The sequence below is a fragment of the Branchiostoma belcheri genome, unplaced genomic scaffold (assembly GCF_001625305.1).
Source record: "Branchiostoma belcheri isolate BF01 breed outbred unplaced genomic scaffold, Haploidv18h27 scaffold12, whole genome shotgun sequence".
Taxonomy (NCBI): Eukaryota; Metazoa; Chordata; class Leptocardii; order Amphioxiformes; family Branchiostomatidae; genus Branchiostoma; species Branchiostoma belcheri.
Window position 1 is genome coordinate 3,899,617 of NW_017802602.1, and position 21,610 is coordinate 3,921,226.

General features: G+C 44.0%; 3 protein-coding genes across 3 annotated transcripts in view; 1 reads left to right on the forward strand and 2 right to left on the reverse strand.

Moving 5' to 3' along the window:
* The first annotated feature begins 417 nt into the window (after nt 1–417).
* Nucleotides 418–8,269, forward strand: LOC109462796 (serine/threonine-protein kinase PLK1-like). Its single transcript, XM_019759407.1, has 9 exons — nt 418–955; nt 2,038–2,255; nt 2,589–2,684; nt 3,252–3,550; nt 4,415–4,624; nt 4,941–5,018; nt 5,352–5,506; nt 6,179–6,361; nt 6,713–8,269. Exons 1-9 carry the CDS (start codon nt 629–631, stop codon nt 6,917–6,919), a joined length of 1,773 nt encoding a protein of 590 aa, XP_019614966.1. The 5' UTR covers nt 418–628; the 3' UTR covers nt 6,920–8,269.
* A 491-nt stretch (nt 8,270–8,760) lies between these two features.
* On the reverse strand, nt 8,761–16,977 carry LOC109462870. Its single transcript, XM_019759508.1, has 11 exons — nt 16,679–16,977; nt 15,404–15,622; nt 14,028–14,136; nt 13,482–13,610; nt 12,400–12,603; nt 11,884–12,021; nt 11,459–11,566; nt 10,965–11,069; nt 10,415–10,525; nt 9,537–9,775; nt 8,761–9,179 (listed from the first exon to the last, which is right to left on the reverse strand). The coding sequence occupies exons 2-11, from the start codon at nt 15,620–15,622 to the stop codon at nt 8,997–8,999; spliced, it is 1,545 nt and encodes a 514-aa protein (XP_019615067.1). The 5' UTR covers nt 16,679–16,977; the 3' UTR covers nt 8,761–8,996.
* A 1,399-nt stretch (nt 16,978–18,376) lies between these two features.
* Nucleotides 18,377–21,610, reverse strand: part of LOC109462699 (trinucleotide repeat-containing gene 6C protein-like) — a 6,705-nt gene continuing 3,471 nt past the window's right edge. Inside the window, 3 exon segments of the mRNA XM_019759259.1 lie at nt 18,377–19,509; nt 20,324–20,412; nt 21,012–21,604. Of these exon segments, the coding sequence (XP_019614818.1) occupies nt 18,829–19,509; nt 20,324–20,412; nt 21,012–21,604 (1,363 nt within the window). The 3' untranslated portion in view covers nt 18,377–18,828.

The window sequence follows — 21,610 nt, forward strand, 5'->3', positions numbered from 1 at the left end:
ATCCCGGCGGTCAGGCGAAAAGGCCACATAACCATCCGCGCGGACGAATACCAGGAAGTCTTAGCTGGACCACCAACATTACGCCACCTATAAAGGCTACAACTAACAGGCTTTTCAGAAAATACAAAGATATGTACACAGATATTACGATTTCAGGGATATCGCGGCCAAAACATACCATACAAAGTCACGTTTCCGGCGATTTACTGCGCACTTACTTAGACTCTGGTCAGAATTAAACTCCGACCCGGAACCTTACCATCACAAGACATATCCTGGGAACGAGGTGAATTGAAACGTAACCGGATGTATCTGGACACAAGATCGCCCTTCCCACAAGGCCGCGCGTAAACTAAAACAGCCAATCAGGAGGCCGGACATATTTGTTTCAGGCCAACAAACAGCCAATCAGAAGAGCGGACATAATTTGTTTCAAACAGACGCACCGTTTTTAAAATCCTTAGTTCAGCGTCAGAGGTGACTTGTAACAGTGCTCTATCACCTGTAGCCTTGTGTTTTCCTGTATTTTACAGGGCTATACGCGATTTTTAAAGCTTTAGGCACCACTATAGGAAGCTTAGGTATCTTGTGTTAACGTGTGTCATATCTGAAGGTGAATTTTTGAGCGATGGCACGGCATAAGGAGGATATAAAGATTCCCGAAGTACCAGAAGTGTTGGAGGACCCCACCACCCACCGTCGCTATGTCCGCGGCCGGTTCTTGGGCAAGGGCGGATTCGCCCGTTGTTATGAACTTACAGACCTCCAGACCCGGCAGATTGTGGCCGGGAAGATCGTCCCGAAAGTGCTGCTGTCCAAACCGCACCAGAAGGACAAAATGACGATGGAGATTGCGATCCACCGCAGTTTGAATCACCCACACATCGTTGCATTCCACGGCTTTTTCGAGGATAAGGACTTTGTCTACGTTCTGTTAGAGTTGTGCAGAAGACGGGTAAGATTTTCAAATTATTGTGTTAAAAAATTTATCTATGTTTGGTCAGAGGATCGTAATAAAATAAGCTGTACATATTTTGAGAAAACTCGCCACATGAAGCAGTGAACCGTCACGGGTTTTTAAATCAGTTCATGAATAATGTAACGGGCCGGTTGGTTTTTAACCGTTGGACGACTTCACATCTGTGTGCCTAGCTAATACCGGCGGAAACTTCAAAGGACAATATATATTTGTCTGTACTGCAGATATTGACCCTAAAAATCTTTTGTTTCAGCTATAGTTTACTGCATGAATGAATAATTTGCCAGTTAGGGTTTGCAGGTGGACAAGTTCTGTGGGCCTTTTTTTAGGTCACCCAGACTGACAGGAAATTATTTACCTAAATGTTTGAATATAAACAGTTCTAACAATAAGATGAAGAAGGGAAAATAGTGTTTTAATTCATGAAACATTTCATTTCCATTCAAATGAAGTTAACATCACTTGATTTTCCTTTTCTTTAATATGTTCGGAATTTACTAGAAATGCAGTGGCATTTTAATTTGAGGAGGAACTTTAGTTTAAGAGGTAACCGCGGCGCGGATACAATTTGACTGCAAAAATGTCCAGATTTGCCCATATTCACTGTGGGGGTCTAACTGAAATAATCCAGGGGTCTGTAGTAAAATTTCTGTTTGGAGGCATCCCGCTCAGTCTTACAACAAATTATCGGTCATAGTCACTATGTAGACTCCAGCTTTAAACTTTTGTCTACTCCACTCAAAGATTGGGAAATTTCACACTTGTTTTCAAATTCCCATGTAGCAAGTGAAATTTGTCCCAACAAGCAAATTATATATAATATGGTCACCGGACAAAGAGACAGCCCAGCAAGTCCACCCTCTTTCTCATTGCCCCCGCATGCTCGCATTAAAATACAGTAATATACATTTTAATGCTGCTTCTTGTTCTTGAGATGATACTGTGCAACACCCCTCTGTTGGGGTAAGACGCACAAGGGAACAGTTGTTTGGAACAGTTGAACTTGATGAGAAGTTATACTGATATTTTAACACCTTGCCCCCTGTCCTTCCCCCCAGTCCATGATGGAGCTGCACAAGCGGCGTAAGACGGTGACAGAGCCCGAGGCGAGGTACTACATGATGCAGACGCTGAAGGCCTGCCTCTACCTGCACGACAACAAGGTCATCCACCGCGACCTCAAACTGGGAAACCTGTTCCTCAACGACGAGCTGGAGATCAAGGTTGGAGATTTCGGCCTGGCCACCAAGGTCGACTTCGACGGAGAGAGGAAAAGGTATGTGTGATGTGGTAGCCTGGTTTAATCACCTTTTTTAGTATTACCCTCCCACTGGTCAGGCCCTTAGAACTTCGAAGAAGCCAACATTTCTAGGTAGAATCTGGGAGAACTAGCTTCTGTTCACATGGAATTTTGCAGTAGGATAAGAAATGGCTCTCACAGTTCAAACAACAATAGTAATGCAAGCCAAGACAGGACTTCTTTGTAGTGACTGTGATTATTTTACAGTGGAGAGGTTGCTTGACGATAAACCGGACAGTGAGTGTGTGTGTGTGTGTGTAACAAGAAACATGTAATTCTTCAACTGAAGAATCCCTTTTATTTTCAAAGGACACTCTGTGGAACACCAAACTACATCGCTCCTGAGGTTCTGGGGAAGAAGGGACACAGTTATGAGGTGGATGCCTGGTCAATAGGCTGCATCATGTAAGTACAATGACATGTTCATAAATGTTTTCAACGTTTAGTGAAAATTGGTCTGAAGATCCTTTTGCATTCATTGCCAAAGTCCAAGTACATGTAGATGGACTTTGACACGGTGGGGCTTCAAGGGAAAAACACTGACTGAAACGCATTATTTCAAACACAAGCAAAAAGATGTTTTAAAAAAAACAAAGCAGAAACTACACATATACAGAGATAAGCTTTTCAGTCCAAAAATGTGAAGGAGCTAAGTTTTGTGAATAAAAAAAGTATCTTTAACTATCAATCTGGTTAACGGGTAAGGCATGAGAAAAGGGTTAATCATTAATATATGTGAACTGTATTAAAAAGTTGTCCCCAAAATGGTCTCAAGATCACAATGAAAAATGTGTAATTTATTTTGTAATACTGGTAGTCAATTCTTTAAGTCATAACCGTAAAATAAAAATTGTCTCCAAAGTCATGTCATAAACTTGACGGAAATACAGTAAATTTGATGAAAATTGACCGTGAAAAATTCAGCCATTCGAAAAGAAAACGGCAAAGAATCTCTATCTGTTTTCCCCCCAGGTACACCCTGCTGTGTGGCAAACCTCCGTTTGAGACCCACAGTCTGAAGGAGACGTACATGCGCATCAGGAAGAACGAGTACTTCATCCCTCAGCGCGTCAGCCCCACCGCCCGCGCTCTCATCGCCAAACTCCTGCAGTCCGACCCCGGCGAGCGCCCCACGGTGCAGCAGATCATCGATGACGAGTGGTTCCGCTCCGGCTACATGCCGTCACGACTCCCCGTCACGTGTCTCACCATGGCGCCCAGGTTCCCCGCATCTGCCACCAGGAATCCTCTCAGGGAACTCAACAGCAAAGGTTTGTTATTTTCTTTTTGTTCCCTCAATTCTCACTTCAAAACAATGCAAGGTTCTCCACTTCGGCTACCAGGAATCCTCTCAGGGAACTCAACAGCAAAGGTAATTTGATTAACAATTTTCACCTCAAAACAAGGCTCATACAAACCACTTACATGAGTAAAGAGACTCTTTCTACACAACCAAGTCTTTTATTCACAGCCAACATTTTGGTGACTGTCTGTCACCTTCCTCAGGGCAATTCTGACTACCTGTAGTACTTTCCCCAGGAAGTCGTCTGAAACGTCGGCTGAATAAAAGACTTGGTTGTGTAGAATTCGAAAGAGTCTCTTTACTCAGTGACTCACCAACCTGATGAAACTATTCACAAATCACTTGCATGTTTTGGGAACTAGAAAACTGAAAAGTTTAAGATTGTACCCATTTGGGAAGCATTCACAGGGAAGCTTGTTCCATAGTGATGTAGTTCTATGAAAGAAGCTTTTAGCATGTCCATACTTCTACAAAATTGTTAGTATTATTGTTTTCTTCTAGGGAAATCCAGGCACAATTTTTTCTCCCAAAACTTGTGTTCCAAAGAGGGTAAAAATCTATAACGCTACTTATTTTTGGTGATGCCATGGTGCCAGAGCCCTTTTTTCTTGTCTGCAGTTTTCCATTTTATGCTAGACAGCTGGGGATGAAAGAAAAAACAATTTGCTTGGCACAGCGGTGAAGGTTAGACAACAGTTGCTCAAGCAACTCAAAAATCATATCCAGTTGCTCGAGTAACTGTTTTTGGCATAATTTGTTTGGCAACTTCGAAGAATAGAACTGATCGAGATTACTGATTGTGACCTAAATCCTTTGACCTTCCTTTCTCCAGATGGCAGTAACACCAACACCGTAGGTTTGAAGGAGAACCAGCCCCAGTCCAAGTCAGGAGGAACTCAGGAGAACATCAAGCCTGGACTGGCCAGGTTGAACTCTAAAGGTGAAGACGAGGCAGTCCCTGACTACTACCTGTCAGACATGATGGGGCAGCTGTCTTCTGTACTCGCCGCAAGGCCAACAGAGAAAGTCAAAGGAAATGAAGGTAAGATTCTAGTACTTAGGGAATGGTTTAAGCCTGGATGCCAGACTGTTTCCAGGCCCTACACAGGCTAGCTCCTAATGCCTCTATGGCCAACTTGCACGCAAAAGATATTTCATTGCAGCCTCTGCAAAGTGGATACAGGTACTCAGGTCAGCACACATGTTCAAATCATGAGCAAGCATTCCCAGTCTTTTTAACAGATTATCTATCAAAAGAGTATTTTATCTTGATGGTTTTCTAAAAGCTGTGTTAGTGTTAGTACTGATTTTGTTGTTGTTTGTTGACCATGTTGTTTTGTTGTTTTCTATCTGACCAGAGGATGCAGAAGACCCAGCAGCGATCCCAGTGTTGTGGGTGAGCAAGTGGGTCGACTACTCCGACAAGTATGGGCTAGGTAAGGCACAAACAAGTCCTACCAGTTTATGTTTTGCCATTGTTTTGTATCACACTGGTACCAGTTTCATACAGTAAGTACAAGCTGCTTAAGACCAGACTGTAACTTAGTCTAAGGTTTAGGCCATTCACACCAATAAGGAGTCCTAACTGTTTTTGAAGTGTGATGGGCTATAAGTCAACAATTCTTACTACAAGATCCCCTTGCCTAATTAAATGAAAAACCAAATATTTAGTAAAAAGTCCCTGTACATAAAGCTACCTGTGGTAAAGAAATTGTTGACTTAGTTTTTTTTATGCACATTTCTAATAGAATGTTTTTGTGTTGTCCCAGGTTACCAGTTGTGTGATGGCAGTGTTGGAGTGTTGTTTAATGACTCGACCAGACTGTTACTGTACGCTGACAGTGAACAGACTCAGTACATCGAGAGGGACGGTACAGAGTCCTACCACACCATCAAAACATTCCCAGAGTCACTCACAAAGAAGGTGAGAAGAAACAACTTTTCTTTAACATAAACCAGCTCTCTTTTGTATAACACTAACAGTATTACATAACAATGTACACTTATGTTAAAGTGAAGATACATAAATCAATTGTTCACAGAGTAACATTTAGTAATGTTTAGTAAATTTGTAAAAAAATTTGCACTGGTTTTCTTACAATTGTGTGAATTATTGGAAACTGTTCTTAAAGTTTTTTCAGTTAGTCATCAAAGAGTTAAGATCATACTCCTGCTCATGTCTTTTCCTTTTTAACTGCACTTCGTATGGTATACAAGCCAGGATACAGGAGTTTTCTGTAACACAACCAAGATAGTTTACCTTGCTGACGTCACTATCCTGTCAGGTTGTGTAAAAGAAAACTCCTGTATCCTATTCCTATACTTAACCAACCTGATGAAACTGTTTTTGGGTATACAAGCCATTAGAGCGGTCCGTCTATGCTCTACTTGGAATTAAAACGGCCGATTGCGCTCTACAGAAAAGGGCATGCTATTTTCTCCTCACACTCACAGTACAATGAAGAAATGACCACGTCTACATAAGGACCACCTGGCCAATGTGGCCACTGTTTCAGAGTATTTGGTGGTCCTTTAGATTATTTTCCCTGTTGACACTAGCATTAAGAGACCACTCACCACCATCTGTCTCTCCCAGGTGACCCTACTGAAGTACTTCCGTAACTACATGAGTGAACACCTGCTGAAGGCCGGAGCTAACATCGCGCCGCGGGAGGTGCAGGAGATGGCGCGGCTGCCGTTCCTCAGGATGTGGTTCCGCACGCGCAGCGCCATCGTGCTGCACCTCAGCAGCGGCACGCTACAGATCAACTTCTTCCAGGTGTGCAGGAGAATTGTTTTTAGTTTGTTGTTTCAGTATGTTGTTATACAGGGTTCCATTGTTACATCCAAGTATGGGTGGCAAAGCTGTGGGGTTGTATATGTGTGTTTGTCTGGACAGAGTAGATTGACAGCACATGGGTGGGGGGAATTTCACAAGAAGAATAACAGGAAGTCAAAGATAAATATATTGTTTTTCTCTGTTCTCTTCATATTGCTTGAGATCAAATGCCACTACATCAGATCAACAAACAAAATTGTTGGATATGGATTAAACTCTAATTTAAAGTCAGATACAACAAACAGCAAGTAAGAACACTGAGTTACAACTTTGTTTTTCAACCCTGATCAGGATCACACCAAGATCATCCTCTGCCCCCTCATGGGAGCGGTAACCTACATCGACGAGAAGCGAAACTCTCGAACCTTCCGTCTGTCCCTGATCGAAGAACACGGGTGCAGCAAGGAGCTCTTCACTCGCCTGCGCTACGCACGCACCATGGTGGACAGGCTTATCGCTTCCAAGTCCGGATCTGGGCGCGTGAAAACCGCAACATAACTTAGTTAGCTCAGAACTGTAGTCTTCACTTTCCTTGAACTGCCATCTACTAAAAATGCAAGCATAATATAGAATATTGCAATGACTGTTGGAAAATTTATTGCTTGATGGCATCTTTTTAAAAGAAATCTACTTTTCATTTGATGTAACTCTAGCAGACGTAGCGTTTTAGGGTGATTAGCGTCCCGTTTGTCACTTAAGCATCAAGAATCATACTGAAGTCCTTGGTATCTTTTAGCTTGGGGCCCTTTCTTAGTGAGAAACATGATAGAAATGGTAACACTTTCAGCTAAAGCGATAAATGTTTGTATGAAAGATGTCTCCTTGAGTGTGTGTTTTGTAAAGGAATCTTTCAAACTTCAAAGAGTTTGTTTCTCGTAACATTGCAGTCTTTGTTGTATGTTGTATCTGCTAAAAGAAGAAAAGTCCTTAGCCATGAACGTGTAAAATATAAGCACATAGATAGCAGATACATTGGTTCAGTAAAAGTATCCAAATGAGCAAGTTTAAATGGTGCAACATTGCATGAAGGTTCAGAATACTAAACCTACTTTAATTTGGAATGTCAGATTCTTCTGTTTGTCAAGCTGCAGTAGTCTTTGATTAGTGTGTCTTTTGTTTTGAAATATGGAAAGATGAACTGTTTAGCTGACAATTTGAGTGATAGTCTAGAAGAATACATTTGATCTTTGAGTGTGTGGAAATACATCTAACTTGGTGCAATGACTAAGCTGTAGAAGAAAGCACAACCCCGTTGTGTTACATTTAAAAATGACAGTTCAGGCAAACTGTTATCTTTGTCCTATGACTTGTAATATATGCCATACTTTTCTGGAGTATCAATGCATCACATTCTTCATTGTGTATTTTTAAACCAATAGTCTGTTTTAGAGTGTGTGTAGGAGTGTAACAGTTGAGCATACTGTAAAAAGCTTACCTTGCTTTTATTTCAGGACATGTTTTTTGCTGCAGATTTTCATACAACATTAAGGACACAGAGTTTGTAATTGTAAGATGTTAGATTTTTTTCCTCTGTCTTGTACAAGAAACTGTCATTCTCACCTTGCCGCCAGATTGATTTGAATTTTTCTTCCTTCATCTCAACATGATGCTTCAGTAGAAATCTTTGTGTATACTTTTCCGCTAGATTTGCTTTTTTGATGGTTTCTTGTTTTTATTTACTGGTTATCCCCAATGAGAGTCTGTATTCTCGTAAATTTATGAATTTTTTTTTGTTGTGAGGACACCTGTTTTGTAAGTTTGATGAAATGTACAAAGGTAACCAAACATTTTTGCTGATGTATGAATGATATATGCTAGTAATAGATGAACAATAAATCATATTATGGACGTATTGTTACATCATTCCCACCTATATCAACTGGACTGGGGGTAGGGACGGTTGCCACATGGTGACACAGGTATTACAAGTATTTTGCATTCTTAGACTAGTGGTTAGCAACCCTGCCTCATGACCAAGAGGTTGGGAGTTTGAATCTCACCCAACATGCATGCAACTGTAAAGAGACTCTTATGCAGCTTGTACTTACTGAACAAAACTTCAGTTAGTAGAAATTCCTTCACGTCATCTTTATTGCAGCGAAATAAAGAATCGTCAGCAAGCAGCAAAAATATATTCTATCCTAAGATATACCTAAAGTGTACCTATCTATAGACTGTATTATAATTCATAGAATTGTACCACTGCCACAAATTTCTCATTGTGTTGTCAATATTAATAAGTCAGGAAAGACTTGACTTTGTATATAATACAGGGGTTGATCTAGATTCAATGACAATGTTTCATCTAATGCAGGTGATACAGCTCCATGGAAACATCCCCTAAAAAGGAAAATGCCACTCTAAACCCCTGGTAAAAACAAATGCTGCTAACCCACTCCTAGAAGTCTCCACAGGAGAATAGTGTATTCTTCTCTATAGTACATGTAGTAGAAGAGGTAGACTAAAAGCAATCAATTGCAATTCGCCCCAATCCTACGAATCCACAAGTTCTGCTTGTACACTTTTGTATTGAATTTCTCTTTTGATATATCAGTAGATATTGTGTTTTGTTATCTCAGTTCCTCTTGACTTGTCTGGGCAGAGTCCTGCAGACAAAGTTGAGTTTGACCTGGCAAGTTTCCCCTGTGTACTGATGTGGCTTGTTTCCCCCTGGGAACTTCAACGCTCCACAGTCTCCGTTCTGTATCGCTGCAGGTGTCACGGACGTCCCATCCAACCAGGCATAGTCTCCTCCTCCCTGTTGTCAACATAAATGAGTAAATTTTTTATAATGTATTCGTGTACTAATGTGTTGTAATATTGTACCAGGCCTGCAAAATAGTGCAAGCCTTTTCTCGTAGATGTTTAATGGAAAGTTTCAAGGGACAGCGCATGTTGCCATTTTCAACAAGTGATAAAAACAATGAATTTGAGGTTAAACATTTGTGGCTAAAGACATTGGCTTTGAGACTAAACACTATGAATTTGAGGCTAAACACTATGAATTTGAGGCTAAACATTGGCTTTGATAATAAACACATTGAATTTGAGGCTAAACACATTGAATTTGAGGCTTAACACATTGAATTTGACGCTCAACACTTGGATCACTTACAGTTTGCTGCTGGAAGCCTATCCACCAGTAGAACCCCTTCCCTTTCTTCCACCTGGGGTCCAGACTGCGGATGGTTTTGCTGACAAAGTTGAGGACCTCCGGCTTGTCCACCACCAGTAGGTCCGCTCCAGGGCTGAAAGTTCGGCAGGCGTCTCGCGCCACGGCCCAGGGCAACTCTCCGTACACATAGAACAGGAAACACAGACCCTGGTGCTCCATCCAGCCTATATCACACACGCCTGTAACAAAATAGTTGTTACAAAAGTAATCAAACATTTCTTCTTCATATCTGAACTTACTGAAGACTCGAGGTCAACTAGAACAGGAAACACAGGCCCTGATGTTCCATCCTGCCTACTAGTATATCACACACACCTGTAACAACAGAAGGTCATTAAGTCAGCTTGAATTTCTCAAACCTTCTTTTTCATATCTCAATATCATCTTGAACAGGAAACACAGACCCTGGTGCTCCATCCACCCTATATCACACACACCTGGAACAGTCAAAAATGTCAGGTTTAATTTGTCATCATTTCTTCTTCATATCTCAACTCGAGGTCATCTTGTAACATTAGATATGATGAGGCCAGTTCAAGGTTACATGAACAGGACTAAAACAGCAATGCAATGTCCTTCTGTCTATTCCCGGACCCTTCCATTAGAAGAGCTGTGACTGCAACAGTATGAAAAATCACTCAACGAATTTTAAAGACATGTAACAAGCTTTTGAACGTTTTGAGTGTTGTACTGTCATTTTATGATCATACATCCGTATTATGTATCATATACCAACAAGTTACAATAAAATCAAGGGTCATACAAATCCAATTCTGGTTGCTTAGTAATCATCGTCTAATGGAAAATGTTTTACTTACTGCAGTGAGGTGCCCACTCGTCACTCCCATCATCACAGTCCATCAGCCCGTCACAGGTGCGGAACCACGGGACAGACGAGTCGTGCTGCCTCCTGGCACAGCTGAACGGTCCTGCGGGATAAACAGGACACAGTGGGTATTTTCTGTCAGTGGAGTTCAATTCAAGTCACTGGCAGGCCCACTTCCCAGTTTCCTGTCACTGGTAAGGAAGAAAAAGGTGTAGTGATTTGGACAATCAGAGCAAAGGGCACCCTAGCTCACACCACATTGCAAGGGAAGGTGGAGGGTGTACGACCTAGGGGGCGTCCACGAAGGACATGGACCAGTGACTTGAAAGAATGGACAGGACAACCCTTAGGCCAGCTGGCAAGACTGGCAGAGGATTGCCGGGGGTGGAGAACTCTTGTTGAAAGCCACATTGCCCCTATTGCTGACATCGGACAGCTATGCCTATGGGACTGGTGAGGTGAGGTGGTGAGGAGTTCAATGACATATATTCTGGCCTATTAGACATCACCAATAACCTTGCTCAAAATTGAATGAGACTTACTGCACATATCTGGGCTCTCATCACTTCCATCCGGACACTGTCTGACACCGTCACATTTCCAGTACCGAGGAACCAGCCGACTGCCATCTGCACACTGGAACGGGGCTGGCAGGTTTGGGCAGAGGGGAAAACATTAAATAATTACATAGGATAAGCAGTTGAAATTCTGAAAAAGAGAAAAGTATTTGGTAGTCATTCAGTGTAGTATAGTCAGCTGCTGCCGCGCCACATACCTGCAAAGCTGGTGTATTGCACTGAAGTCTATACAGATACAGATACAGAATACTTCAAGTTGACTTTATTCAAGAAACAGTCATGGCCGGAATCTTCCACATGGATTTGCACTCTTGTATCAGATAAAATTCCCCTACTTCTTTTTGAAGTTACCCGTGAGTGACAACAGCCTGGATTCGAACTCACGACTTCATGGCCCAGAGGTAGGGTCACTATCACCACTACTAGACAGACCATAAACACTCTTGAGTGTTACCCACCACATCTGTCAGGATCCTCATCTTTCCCATCACTGCAGTGAACTCTGTTGTCACAGTCCTGGGCATTACGGATAGGCTTCAACACCGACCAACAGGCTAGCGGGGGGCCTGTACAATTAGATATTACAATAATATATAATGAATCTCAACAAAAAAATATCTTTAAATGTCAGGTATTATGTGTCTGAAACTGGGAATCACATTTCTATTTTACATTTCTAAGAGTCACTATAATGTAGTGCAGTTAACATTAGTTCTGCCAAAATATCATTTACAAAAGTAAGTAAATAAGTAACCTTCTGATGATCTTTTGAGGTGGAGGACTTTGGAAAACCTTTCCATGTAGATCTGGGTCCATGAATGAAAAAAGTTCTACCATGGGAAAAGTCATTAGCCATAAGAGTACCACCCAACGCTGGACTTACACAACATTTCCTGCTCATCGCTGGCATCAGGACAGTCGGGTGTCCCGTCACACACCTGGTACACAGGGATTACAGCAGCTGTCCTGTCAGCATCAGCACACGGGTACTGTCCTGGGCCTCCGTGCAGCACATACCCTTCTACAGTGGGCACAATTGTTTTATAGGATGAAAAGTTAAAATGCATCAGAGTTTGATAATTTTCTTTAAAGCAGAAACTGCAGTGGTTTCATTCCATGGGAGGGGAAAATGAGGTTTTCACTGTGTTTTCAGTCTAAATTTGTGATGCAAGGCCATCACAAAAACTGGACTTGGTGCTGGGTAAGTTGTAGCCTCTACAAGGCTTCGGAAGGTGCTTGTTATATCTCTCTATTTGGCCGATTTCTACTCTTTCCAGCCGCCTCCCGGAGCCTGGTAGAGGCTAAGTAAGTTGTGGCATCCTAACATTGTTACTTGAGGTGCACATGCAAAATCACCATATATGAGTTCAATGCTTTCTACCTAGTACCTCCCACCTACTTTCTGTGGACACTGGTTGTGTGGACGGTGTCAGAGTTGACAGTTCCATGGCTGCTACAGTAGGGCTGACGTCCTGTGGGGTTGTAGCCATGGTTGTGGTAGTGGTGGGTGGGGGGGTCGGTGTTGATGACTGTGTCTGTGTCACGCTGGTCGTGACTGTTGGAGTTGTCTCCTCTGCGTCTCTGATTGGCTGAGCTTTGCTGTCTGTAGTGACGTGATTGGTCGGAGATGTTGACGGTTCAACAGTCGAACCTGTAGGTATCAATGACAAGATCCAATCTTTACTGTTGAATGGTAGACAAACTGTCATGTAGCTGTATTGATCATTTTGCATTTGAGTTATTGTTTCATGACCTAGTGCCACTTTATAGGCAATGTCCTAGCATCATCTTCCTCCAAGTACAATCTTTTATAATCTATAAATAGCTAGAATAAAAGCTCACACTGGAGTCACAGACATCTTAATATGATAACAACCCAAAAATGATTTTCTGTAAAGTTAATATGCAAAGAATGACATAATGGACACTGAAGGGCCTCCAGAGAAAGAATCTTCTGCCTTTTAGTGAGTGGATAGGCACTAGATTGGCAGGTAAAGTAGAAACACATTTGGGCTTCCTTGTCAGGCCTCATCTGCCATGCCTCATTAACTTGTTAACTCCTTAGATAAATAGCAGGTGTTAGTTCTAGCTACTGGTGTCACTCTTAATCTCTCAACTGTGGCAAGACCAAATGATTTATGACCATTCAAAGGCCTTGCAGTGAGGCAAGCAAGCCTGGTCTCATTCTAGCCTCCGTAGCAGGCTTATAGAATTGGGAGTTTGGTGGTCTTCGGCTGTTTTCTGATTAGCCCAGTTCTAAAAACAGGGGTAATTCAACCAGGCCGGCTATGTTGTCTATATGCAATCACAGAAAATAGCACATAAAAAGCTCCCAAAGACCCTGAAGACCCCCAAAACCCCCAGTTTTTGGCATGCTATGGAGGCTAGTCTCATTCCCTGATTACAGCTAACTCCAATCAGCTAGTGATGGGGATTTTTCCTTCATCTTGAAGACTTCTGACAGCCACTAGAATGCCTGACCTGTTCTTGTCTCCTCAGTAACAGTGATGGTGTGTTGCTCGGTTGTTGCTGGCTTCTGCTCTTTTGGAGGTAAGTCTTCACGTATCACATCACCCTCTTCTTCAACCTGGTCTGAAGACCCAGTGGACACTGAAGTAGTAAAGGGAGAAGAGAATCATTAGTTTAATAGAGGGGGTGTTATAAATGATGTTTTCATTCAGTTTTATATATACCTCTCATGAGATTTTACCTCATTAGCTTTGTGCCTTAGATCTTAAAGATCAGACTTCAGACTGAAGAGAGACATCATTTGTAACTTTTAAAAGCCCTCCGATGTAACCGTCAATGCCAGTTGTCATAATTCCACCAGGTACCTTAAGGCCAACGCATTGATATTGAAAATAGTGTTATCGAGGCCTTTCCAAGAATATCTTGAACACCTGGATATCTGAAGTGTGCAAACGTCAGGGATTACTGATGCTGCATTTGTAGAACTCTTTGATTTTTTTTTTTTTTTTTGAGGTGTGTGTGTGCCTGGCAGAGTTATGAGAATGACTCTAGTCCTACCAGAGAGGTTGAGTGCCAGAGCCAGTGTGATGGCCAGCACGAAGGCGACCACACCGACCACCACAGCCCGCCACGACCACTTCTCCCTGCTGTCTGATACATCCGAATCCTGTAGGAAGTAGGAAGGAATCAATGTTCATAAAAAAAAAAAAACAAGCCTTAGCAACAATTCTGAACCAAGGGATACTTAGTTTTTCTTCTTTTTTGATTTTGTTATACCCTAATAAAGGCAGGATACTCCAAGCTCACTATAAAGTACTACTGGTAGTAACGTTACATGTTTTCGTACTCAAGGACACTCAAGGTGTTGACACTCAAGATAAGTAAATTTCTATTACCCGATCGAAGCCTGAAAACAAAATACAAAACGCACACACTGTGCTACTGATATGCTATAGTGACTTTTCTACCTGAAATGTAGTGATGTGTGTGTCTCAATAGCTGACCCGCCGAGGCCAGCAGGACTGGGGTCTCTGGCAGGGTTGGGATTGACTAATTATCACGCCTGTCAATCAGACATTTTGTCCCCTGCCGGGGCGACATTTGAGGCGTAACGATAACTTGGAAATCGTTTTCAGCCCCGATAAATGTCATTATATCGGTACACACGAAATGCTGTGTCCCGGTAACGATATCTCTGCGTACACGGTACTGGAGGTGTTGCTTGCCCGCCCAGATAGATTAAGCGAACGCCGGGCCGGATTTTTTAAGGTGTTGGTTTCGACTACTACTAGTATGTGACGGCAGTAATCAGAAAGATTATCTGAAAAAGGGAGTCTAGTCGTCTGTGAAAAGATAGAATGTCAGATAAAGGTCGTGATCTCCCGAATGAGTCGACAGCTCATACAAAGGCCTATGTCTGGTAGCCTGGGGCCGGTAGATACATGTATACACACCTCCTACATACAAGCTGCTGAGGTCCGTGTAGAATGGTTATCAGGCGCTAGGCTGACAGTGGTCAGAAAATTTGACAAATTTATGGCACACTGTCACACGGCCACATTCGTCATAGGTCGTCCTTTAATAATCTCCAAGCAGATCCTAGGGTCTCAAAGATAGTATCAAATTGGCCAGGCAGTATCCAATTGGCCAGGGCCAGGGACCTACTCTCCAAGCAGATGTTGTGGGGGAATGATCGTTAGCTTTTTATAAATAGCCCTTTTTTGTCGCTACCCCCACCAACCTTGGGTCACGCACGGGACCCTCTCTGGCTAATTGGATACTGCCTATTCTTGAGAGCCTAGGATGAAGATCTCCTTGAATATTACCCCGCCAACAAGACTGGGGGAGCGGATCTTGGAGAGCGGACTAAAGCTAATAAGGCTGGACTCCAGGCTTCGTACGACGACTATGACCGTGCCTTTAACTGTACGTACCTGTCCACGCCCCCCAGACTGTGCCGACTGGCGGCTGACACCCGACAGTGTCCGGTACAGACTGCCGGTGGTGACGTAACGGTACACCTGCTCCACCTCCAGGTAACTCTCCTCCTCCTTAGTGGTCACGCAGCCGGGCAGGTCGGCCGGTCTGTCCACGTGTGCCGGGCCCGGGAGTTTCTTCTCCATCACTACTTGTCTTGAAAGCTGAATATTCATCTTTTAAAAGAAGTAAGAAGTCACACAGTTCACAGAGTTAAATGTAATTTTAAATCCTCCCCAAAGATATCGGTGTATAGGCCTACACTGATGTACAGACTCAGTGATATAATACGGTTGAAATGTCCGCACTGTGCCTTTCGTTTGTTCTTTTTTTTCATCCCGACATCCGATATATGCAATGACAAATATGGTTCACTGTTGATCAAAGGGGTCCTCGAGGAATATCTACAACAAAGAATAAATGTATCGCCTCTCATCGTCTCTAGAGCACCAGTACTGGGACCGGTGCCCTTAGTATGTCCAGAACGGTGCCAAGAACCGTGTCTATTTAAGTTCTATGCCAGGGATGAGCGTGGATTTGCCAAGGTTCTGGATACGAGTGTGCTATCATATCTCCAACCGTGTCTGAGCACGATTCTGGATAAAGCACGGTTCTCATCAGTCTGGATACAGCAGCCCTTATGCCCACAGAGGCCACGACATTCATGCTGGACAACAAAGCAAAACATATGCAACCCGGTAAATTTATATCGGAGAGGTCAGAGAATGGTTCAAACAAACATTCGTCGTTGTGGCGCGATTCTGATGATTTTCAGGCGCGGGCTGTGACACAACCAACGGTCAACAATAATCTAAAGACAGCCTTTCCGTAACAAAACAGTGCAAGACACACATGTACAAAAAGTGCTGAATAAACTATTATTATTATCAATACACGACTATCCCAAGAGATATCACGACGTATGTAATCTAGTCCTAACGTGTCTATTAGGTAGATTATACGTTGAAAATCAGCCACTAGCTTCTGCATGCAGTAATATTATCATAATAAGCGTGTCACAGGTTAATCCCTAACATTAATCCTCCCTTACAACTGCAAATCCTTCTTCTATACCATTTACACAAACACCATCAAAAGACACGTTTAGATTAGAGAAAACAATTCCAGAGAACGTTTCTGAGTCATGACGTGTACTACAGTCTCGTTACCGTTTGCGTTACACTATATAAGTTGTTTCACAAGAATCGATGGTGAAATTTAAAAGTACAAACCTGTGACTCCAAGGCAGTGTTTGCTCAAATGTCACGCATAGAATAGGGGAAGTCAGCCGAGAATGTCATCTGGATGGACCAAGGAGGTTTCCTTTCGATGAACTAATATTTCCGTCAGCAGATCTCGCGACCAAAGGCCAACTTCAACAGGTTAGAACAGTACCGCATCTTTAGATACCGGATTTGTGTGTCAGATTTTAGACTCCTCTCGAAATTCTACATCTGAAACGAGCGGTCAGTTGAGTGCAGTCTGTCCCATGACGGGAGCGGCAAAAAGGGAAGTCACCACCACATGCAGCAGATTTCAGTCGGCGCAGTCATGGTGATTCAACCGCATCACATTCACCGCCCGCACAAAGAAGCTTTTTGTCTTCAGCGAAGCTGATGTGATTCTATTCTTCCCCCACCGCACACTGGACAGATTCCACAGTCCCCTCTCTCTTTTTTTAAGCGGGAAGCACAAGAGTATTAACTAAGCGTTTTGACTGACAGTGCCCAAGCCGCTAGTGGGAAACGATTCCATTTTACTCACGTACACTCTCTGCTATTTTTGTGTCAAGTTTGCTCAAACATAATGGAGTTTGGGATCGAATCTCTTTAGTATGTATTTACTCGGTACAGTCTCTGGTTAGGGTTCTTGGAACCGACTCGCGGGTAAATTAACGTTAGATGAAAGTTTTGGTGGTGTCACCACACAGGTGGCGGTGACTACAGAAGACTTTTGGACCGGGAAGCCTCAGCACAGTAGCGCCCAGCGGGACTCGAATCCTCCCGCCAAGCAGACCAAACGGGCGCGATTGTTGGGAAAAGGTCAGGCTGTATTGTTACCGGCAGTGTTGATCACGCCTTGTGTCCCTCCGTGACAGGAACGCTGTCTTTTGAAAGTTTCTATAATCTCCAAGCAGATCCTATGGTGGCAGAAGATGGTATTAAATTGGCCAGGCAGTACCCAATGGTGGCGTATTGGAGTCTGAACCCTCTCTGGCCAATGGATACTGACTGGCAAATTTGATACTGTCGTTTGCCATCCTAGGATCTGCTTGGAGATTATCCTGTCTAAACGTCTCAGTAAAGGTACAGCGCGGAACTCCATCAAATCAATATGATACTGCATTTGCAGCCACCAAAACATCTGCTTGGAAATTCGCCCATTTCTACTCTTTCTAGCCGCTTCCCGAAGCCTGGTAGAGTCTGGCTCTCGCCCTCTCGGTAGGGGTACGTTTCCTGTGGTATCTGGCCCGGATATCTAAATTCATGATTTGTTGGACTTCACAAAAGGCCTTCAACACTCTTAAGCCATAAACTTTAAATGTTAACTTTTAGTGGTATAATGTTGTGTTCCACATGGCTCCATCCTTGAGTCACTTTTCTTTGTTCGCTTTGTGAAGCCAATCATTCTACTGCTCTCTTTGCAGACAACTCAAAATGTTCAAGTAAAGTCAATTTGAGCGACTAATGTCGCAGGTATGACGCTTTGGTTGGAAGCTATTTGTGTCTGGAGAACATCTATTCAAACGTTTATCTTAATCTTTTGAAATGACTGTGCTTTCTGACTTGCTGACAAAACTTGAACAATGACTTGTACAAATGCATCTTTTTTTCTTCATCCCTGCCATTCTAATTCTCGCTAATCCAAGTCTTAATGGTAAGATCATTAAACACACAATAAAGGACACGGAGAATACAAATACGTGCAACCTATGTGCATCTGATTTATTGTATAATAATTATAGCCACTACAAAGTATTACAGCTTTAGGCAAGCACACACATATATTTCTTTCTTCAAGTAAAACAGCACCCGTCTTTGGGAGCGAATCCTCTCCATGATATGATTTAAAAGCTCTTGTGTTCTTTCTCTTCGGTCCCCTAGCAGGGAAGAAAGGGATTGTTGAAGAGAGCTGGTAACACGAAACACCACACAGGGAACACACATAAACCTACTGGAAGGAATTTTCCCAGCTGACTTGACATGATTGGCTTGCATTCCTCAATAGGCTATCATATAATTGTTCTTCCTGGCAAAATCAAATGGCAATGCATTCAATCTGGGATGGAGAAGTCCCATCTCCCCCAGGTTTGCACATCATCTGGGCGGGGAGCCGACTCTCGTCAGCCCCTGCCCAAGCTGTAGCCGTGAGCTACAGAGAGTCACATGTTCTCCCCTCCCAGGAGGTCCCCCGGGAGGAGGGTGGAGAGCGCGTTGGGGCTGACCACGCCGCGGGCGTCCGTGTCGTTTCCTGTACCCCAGCCGCCTCCCCCGCTGGACCCGGCCTGTATGGACCACATGCTGTTCCCCGGGATCATGCTGCTAAGGCCTCCGACGCTGCTGCTGCCGTTCCAGTGAGAGTCGCTAGGGGGCGGCCCGCTGAAGGGCGGCGGGTCGTTGCGCCTGCCATAGGCGGCCTGGGCGTCGCCGCGCCCCCCGTAGCCCCGGTTCTCTCCGCCACGGGTCCCGTACGACTGGTTCTCCCCGCGGCCGGGGTAGGTCTGCGCGTCCCCGCGGCCGCCAATGTAATGCTGGGCGTCGCCGCGTCCTCCGAACGACGGGTTAACGTTGTATCGATCCGGGTTGTAGCGATCGTTGGCGGACGAGGTGGCCGCGGCCTGGCTGTTGTTCTGCTCGAAGAGGCGTCTCGCCTCATCCTCGCTGATGAAGTCGGCAAGAATGGTGGTGTTCCCCAGCACGCAGGTGTGAAGGCTCTTCTGCGCCTTGGCCGCCTCCTCCTTGCTCATGTAGCACACCAGGGCGCAGCCTTGCGAGAGGTTGAGGTGGAATGTCAGCAGCGGGCCGTGCTGCATGCACAGGGTGCGCAGGGTGGAGCCGTCAATCTGCCAGAGGGAGGGGGACATCCCGTTAGCCTGGTGGTAGGGTGGGTGGTGTGTGTGTAAATGACACGGGGAGGGGGGGGCCAGCGAAACACAGAAACAGGGGAGGAACAAAGAAGTCAACAACTCACAGGCGTGAAAGGAACAGGCGTGTGGTGGCACACAAATGAGGACAGTGTGTGGAACAAATAAATGCTTTTCTACCATCTACAAAATGTACCATCAATCATGCCCTATCTTACAAAAAAATACCAGCCGATTACACTGCCATACTTTGTCATATCTATAATCTATCAAAGTAAAAAACACTAGCCATGTGATAAAAAATCTCCTGTCATTTTCATTTTCAATGAGGTGCTATGATGTGGGCATATTCTATGATCAAATTAAAAAGCAGACTGTAACATTTAATGATGAGAAAAACATTGGCATGTAGATTGATGAAATTCGATGGTTCAAATGTTTAAACAGAGAGAGATAGGTGGACAGACATAATAAAAGAAATACAGAATAAGATCATAAATGTATGTAAAAGGAAAACAACACCAAATGCACCATATATATGAGTGTGTTTGAGTAAGAATAAACAAAGCAGTACCAGTAGTTTGTTAAGCTGGGCCATGTGAAGGTAAACATGGTGCATTTGATTTACAAATGTTACCTTTCTAGTTTTCAATGTTACATGTATCTGCACCAGTGCAGATATGTAGAAGAAGGTACAAAATGTATTTCAAGCTCAGAACCAGTGTGGCATAATGCTAGCTACTGACCTGAGGCACAACACATCCTACTGATGTGCTCTACTATAGCTACTGACCTGAGGAGTGAGGTTCTTGAGGATGAGCCAGTTGGAGGGCGCCTGGCGGCCGGGAGGGGCGGTGTCACCCCCACTCCACATACTGGGGACTGAAACACAACCAAGCACAACTTAGCAACATTTCATTACCAATGGTTCAGTACTGTTGATGCAGAAACTCAGCAACATGGTGCTGTAGTACATGTAGCAGTCTTGTACTGTAAATACAGAAACTTTCACAGTGGTCTTATTTTTGCAGTTTTGCGATGGGCCCTTACTGTGACATCAAAACACAGCGAATAGGTGTTTTTTTCGTATGACAAATGCAAACTTCAAACACCGTGAAAACTTTGTTTTCCGTCCTACTGCAAAATAAATTTTAACCACCGAATAAGTTTCTGCATTCACACAACTACACAAAATACATGTATGTATTCTGTTTCATAGAATTGGCTTTCTTGGAACTTATGCTTTACAGGTACAAGAATGGATATTGATATTATAGTCTCTCCATGAATGTTTCTAAGAGTTTTAAGTCCCTGGAATGTGTATACATTTTTCTCTCCCTTACAATGTTGGCATGTTATCTTACGTAAAGTCCCAGACTAGGAGTCCTCCACAACACAAAGAACAGGCTGCTCTCCCAACCGACACTGACGTACGACAGACATCACATTGATGACAGTGGAACTGTAACATAATGCCTTACATGACCCTATAGGGTATAGCAGCTCACCAGAGCCCCATCCTGATCCACCGCTGCCTCCGGAGGATCCACCCACGTTGTAGTCCCCGGAGCTCCCCCTCCCGCCGCCGCCGCTGGACCACATGGACGACTTTGTTACGTTGAGCCCCGGCGGGGGACGGGCCGGCACAACCCCCTTCTTGGACGGCAGGGGGGCGCGCCAGATCTCATTAGTGATGGTGCTGGGTGGGTAGGCGCTTGGGCTGAGGGGGGAGGAGCTGCTCCAGGTGGACTTGACGTTGCCTTTGTTGGAGCCGCTTGCAGAAGTATTGCTATATAAAGAGCTGCCACTGAAGGACCAAGTAGTGGAGGAGAGAAGAGCAGAGGTGGAGCTGGCGGGGTCGTCCTTGCTGGACTTGTACTGTTCGCCCGTCAGCTACAGGATGTCCGAGTCCTTCACCATGTTGAGGGAGATGGAGCGCGCCACGCTGCCGGGGGTCACGTCCGGGTCGTTGGCGTAGTCCTTGAGGCCCTTCCAGGGTTCTCCCGGCTTGAACTCGGGCGGCAACATGCTGCTCAGGTCTGCATCGATGGCGGAGGACCACTGCTGGCTGGAGCTGCGT

Excerpts from the sequence above, each read along its gene's own strand:
- LOC109462796 (XM_019759407.1), top strand. The coding sequence starts at position 629 with ATGGCACGGCATAAGGAGGATATAAAGATTCCCGAAGTACCAGAAGTG. Across the intron at positions 5,507-6,178 it reads CAGAGTCACTCACAAAGAAG|GTGACCCTACTGAAGTACTT; the intron begins GTGAGAAGAAAC and ends TGTCTCTCCCAG. Across the intron at positions 6,362-6,712 it reads TACAGATCAACTTCTTCCAG|GATCACACCAAGATCATCCT; the intron begins GTGTGCAGGAGA and ends AACCCTGATCAG.
- LOC109462870 (XM_019759508.1), bottom strand. The coding sequence starts at position 15,622 with ATGAATATTCAGCTTTCAAGACAAGTAGTGATGGAGAAGAAACTCCCG. Across the intron at positions 10,526-10,964 it reads TGAGAGCCCAGATATGTGCA|GACCGTTCAGCTGTGCCAGG; the intron begins GTAAGTCTCATT and ends TTTATCCCGCAG. Across the intron at positions 9,776-10,414 it reads CGAGTGGGCACCTCACTGCA|GCGTGTGTGATATAGGCTGG; the intron begins GTAAGTAAAACA and ends ATTTTGTTACAG.